The following is a 4,282-nucleotide window of genomic DNA, read 5'->3' as shown; positions in this document are numbered from 1 at the left end:
AAGTCCAGAAATCCTCCAAGGGGTAGAGAGGCCAGGCATAGGGCCTGGGAATTCTTCCTTGTGTGTATGGCAGTGGACTCACTTCCCACGTTGGACCTGGCCTCAGGCCTCCGGGGCCACTGTTCTTTCTCTACAAGAATACCTGCCCAGAACTGGTCCCATCCCAGGGAGGAAGGCTGGACTGGCTAAGGGCAGGACCACAGCTTCCACCGGGCCAAGGTCCAAGGCCACCCTCCTGGATTTCTGGAAACTTCTTCCCCCTTCTTTGGAGAGGTTGTTTTGGGAGGGAGAGGGTGGTCTATGGGCGAAGACCTGTTGTAAAGCTTACGGGCAATTCCACGATGGAGGGCGCTCAGAAACTCCGGATGCGGGGGAGAGGTGAACCTTGAAAACTTCTGCTGCTCTCCTCACCTTTGTCCCCCACTAATCATGGGTGTATCAGGCGTCACCCTGAGCCAGGATGAGACGCGGGGCAGACAACAACAGAGACCACAGGGAGGCAAGGGCCGGGGGACCAGAGGGGAGCCGAAGCGGGCAGGGCCAGGGTTGGAGGCTGGATGTCAGGCCGGCCCGGACTGGGGCCGCAAGTCCTGCCCCCCCTGCTGTTGGCGCACGTGGCGCGCGTCGCTCTGGCGCTGCAGGCGCTTGAAGTCGCTGAAGGCCGCCAGCGCGGTCTGGCGGAGCAGGCGGGCCAGGGCGCGCGCCTTGTGCGCCCGCGCCAGCAGCACGGCGTGGCAGCGCAGCACCACGGCCTTGTGGCGCGCCTGGTGGCGGTAGACCCAGGCGAAGACGCGCGGGTGGCGCCCGTCCGCGGTGCAGTAGGTGATGCGCGGCAGCAGGTAGGCGTGCGCCGGCCGGCGTCCCCCCGAGCCCCCCGAGCCCCCGGAGGTGCCGCGCTCGCACGGCTGCATGCGGATGCCGTGCGGCCCCAGCGTCAGCTTCATCTTGGTGCCCCCGCCCGGCCCGCAGCGCGCCCAGATCTTGCCCACGGCGTCGTCGGTGCAGCCGTCGCCCTTGGCGTGCAGGGTGACGGCGTTGCCCAGGTACCACACGGTGTAGGTAGGGTCCTCCTTGTTGAGCTCCACTTTCTGGCGCCGGCTGCGGAACACGCGGCCCAGGCGCTCCAGCGGCCAGTCGGGCAGCAGGTCCGGGCAGGAGCGCAGGAAGCTGGAGAGTAGCGACGTGTAGGCGAGTCCCGGACTCAGGCTCTTCGCCTTGCACTTGGCCTCGTCCTCCACCAGCACGAATTTGTTGCGTCTCCAGGGCAGCATCGCGGCGGCGGCGGTGGTGTCGGCGGCCAAAGGGGCTGGGGGCACCGGGAGCTCACGGGCGTCCTGCCCGGCGGCCGGGGGAGGGAAGGGCGAGCAGAAGCCCGCGGCCCCGGGGTCGCGAGCAGCTGGGCGGCGCCGGAGCCAGTCGGTGCCCGGTGCCCGGCCGGGCTGGCAGCCGAGATGCCCGGGCGGCGGCCGAGCGTCCGGGAACAGCTTCCCGCGGGAGTAGCTCCCGCCGTCCGGGAAGCGAGGAGGGGAGGGGGCTGCGCGTGGTGGAGGCGCCCCCCAGGCCCGAACAGGGGAGATTCCGCAGTCCCCGCCGCCCAAATTGCGGCGGCAGGAAGTCGCCGGAGCTGGGGCTGGCGGCTGGTCGCTCGGAGGGGTAGACCGAGAGCGCGATTGCGGTGGGGACTCCTTCAGGCGTCGCGGCTCCACCTCCCCCGGCTGCCTACATCACCGGGCGGGACCGCTAGCTCTCTTGTCCCCTCCCCTCGCCCTCCTATCTCTCCTCCCCCGCGCCGGCTCGCGCTGCTCTTCGCCCGGGACCCGGCACAGGCGCGGTGGAACGGGTTTAATCATTCTTATTGGAGGGGTGGGGATGGAGGGGCAGTTAAGGAGTAGGAATCTTTTGGAATGTACCGGAGGGCTTTGCTAAATGAACATTCTTCTGACCTCCCTGGTGGTCTCCACACTCCCCTTGGCGCATTCGGGATCCCCCTCCTCTCTCCCGGTTTCCTGCTGCCCGTCAGTCACTGCTTGTCCCTACCCCCATCTCTGAGAGTGCTTTTGGGTGGGTTCCTGATGGGGCTGGCCTGGCGCACTTTGCCTTCTGTCTGCACAGCAGAAAGCCAGCTGAGGTGGCCGAGCCGTGCGGTGGAAAAGTACTGTCACTTGGTGAAGCTTTCTCCTCGGTTCTTCCAAGGTCATGGGCCAGGCCGCTGCGCCTGAGCTGGGAGACTGCTCCAGCGCCTGGTAGAGCCCCTCGCCTGGCCCGAAGCACGGAGGGTACTTTTTGAGGGTGGGGGGAACGATCGGTGCAGTCCTGGGTCTGTGGGAATTGCAGCTGGGCAAAGGGCTGCCTCTGGGCCCTCTGAGGATTAAATAGATAAAACTCCTGTTTGTGAACTCCAATCTTGCTCCCCAAAGCCCTGGGGTTTTGCATTTATTATCTCATTTAATCCTCAGAACAGCCCAGGCTCAGTTAAGTGACTTGCCCAAGGTCAAAGGGCTAATAGGAGGTGGGACTAGCGCTCTGCTCAGGTTTGGGTGACCCAGAAGCAGGCCCTCACCCTTCTAGGAGTCCACGAATGCTGCCTATGGGTGGGCACTTTGCATCCTCCCCTGCGACCCATCACTGGGGCGCTCTAACTGGGGAGGGAGACTGGAGTACTAGGAAAGAGACAGTTGTCTCTGGCAGTTGTCCCTGGGTGTGGGGACGCTTCTCCCCCTTTCAGGATTTGTTAAGCCACAGGTTTTGTAGCATCCCAGGTCTGCTCCGATGGGGCCCAGGAGTCTTACATCCTTGGGCTTTCACCAAGCCAACATCCAGGCTTTTTCCTTGGCTTCAGTACAGGTCATCTGGGGAGTCTTCCTGGTCAGGAATGAGCTCGGAGGCTTGGGCCCAGCCAGGCAAGCCAAGTGACATCTGGGAGTGGGGGCAGTGGGAAGATTGTGTGTTCAACATTCAGGGTCAGGAGGCACCAGTAGTGAGTGGCTGGGTTCAGAGTCCTTGGGGGAAGAAAAGCCAAAAAAAAAAAAAAAAAAAANAAAAAAAAAAATCCCCCAAACCCCCCCCCCTCTAAAAAACAAAAAACAAGCAAACAACCCCCCCCCCCCACGACTAGGCAGTATCACTGAATGCTCCTAAAATGACATGCAAATAAAGAACAAGCGATTACTTAGAATTGCAGTCTTAGCTTTGGAGGGGCCTCACCGATGATCTGCTCTACTGTGGCCTCATTTTATTTTCAATATGGAAATGTCTGCTGCTGTTTAGTGATTATAAAAGTAACACGTGCTTGTGATCAACAATCCACCCAAGAAGCCCATGGAAACCTCCCACTGTTCCCGCCCTGTAGGTGTGGCCTCATTCCCCCCCCCCGCCCCCCCGCAAGAGAACAGGCTCCGAGAAGCACCCTGAGTGCTTCATTTGAGTGCTTTTTGTGGGGCTAGATTTGCCTCTTGGGCTAATGGAGACATTACCTCAACCAACCCCCTTCATAGAAAAGACTTGAGGTGGTTTTGACTGGAAGGTACCTCATCGAGAAATCCTGCTGTTTCCTGCCTTGGGGTCTCCTGCGTCCGCCCCCTGGACCTCACCACTTTGGGTGAGGGTGCCTCGTGTCCCGCCTTGGTTGGCAGGGTGGTGATGGGAGGGGCCAGCAGCAACGTATCCATGCACAAAACTGAGATACCTCCAAGCCTCTTGAGGTTGCTGGGTCCACATTCAAGGATGCAGGACTCACGGAGTTAAATCTGAATTTCAGATAAACAACCATTTCTTTAGCATAAGTAGGTCCCCAGGATTGCATGCCTTCTATCTGGTCACTGAAGCTTCTGCCTCCCAGAGAACGAGAGACAAAGGAGCCGCAGGTAGGTGTGGGCATGCAGGAGCCTCCACGGCCTCCGTGAGCTTGCTCACCTGTCCTGCTGGCGTGGCTTCTGTTCCCACTGCCTTTGGGAAATCCTCTCTGGAGGATCACCCGGGGCTGTGTGAGATCACAGTGAGCAATAGTCAGCTTTTATATTAAGTCCCCTGGACCTCAAAGCAGCATTTGACATCATGAGCCCTTTTGTTACCTTGTTCACAACTCACTTAGCCTCCTCCGCAGGGATTCCCACCTCCCCCCACCCCCCTGGGACCACCCCTCCCTTCCGGTGCTCCTCCTTACACCCCCAGGTGTGGTCTCAGACCTTCTGCACTTCCGAGTTTAGTCCTTTAGAGAGCTCAGTTGCACTCAGAGCCCCACTGTCCTTTCTATTCAAATTCTCCTCACTCTGGTCCTTGGTAA

The 4,282-nt window shown here is 60.5% G+C and overlaps 1 protein-coding gene across 1 annotated transcript; it reads right to left on the bottom strand.

Moving 5' to 3' along the window:
- Nucleotides 1–560: 560 nt before the first annotated feature.
- Nucleotides 561–1,761, bottom strand: FAM43B (family with sequence similarity 43 member B). The gene has a single exon (XM_011218042.3). It carries the CDS (start codon nt 1,269–1,271, stop codon nt 561–563), a length of 711 nt encoding a protein of 236 aa, XP_011216344.2. The 5' UTR covers nt 1,272–1,761.
- Nucleotides 1,762–4,282: the final 2,521 nt, after the last annotated feature.

Source organism: Ailuropoda melanoleuca, chromosome 2 (genome assembly GCF_002007445.2).
Source record: "Ailuropoda melanoleuca isolate Jingjing chromosome 2, ASM200744v2, whole genome shotgun sequence".
Taxonomy (NCBI): domain Eukaryota; kingdom Metazoa; phylum Chordata; class Mammalia; order Carnivora; family Ursidae; genus Ailuropoda; species Ailuropoda melanoleuca.
Note: the sequence above shows the minus strand (reverse complement) of the source record. Positions and strands in the feature narration are given on the sequence as shown.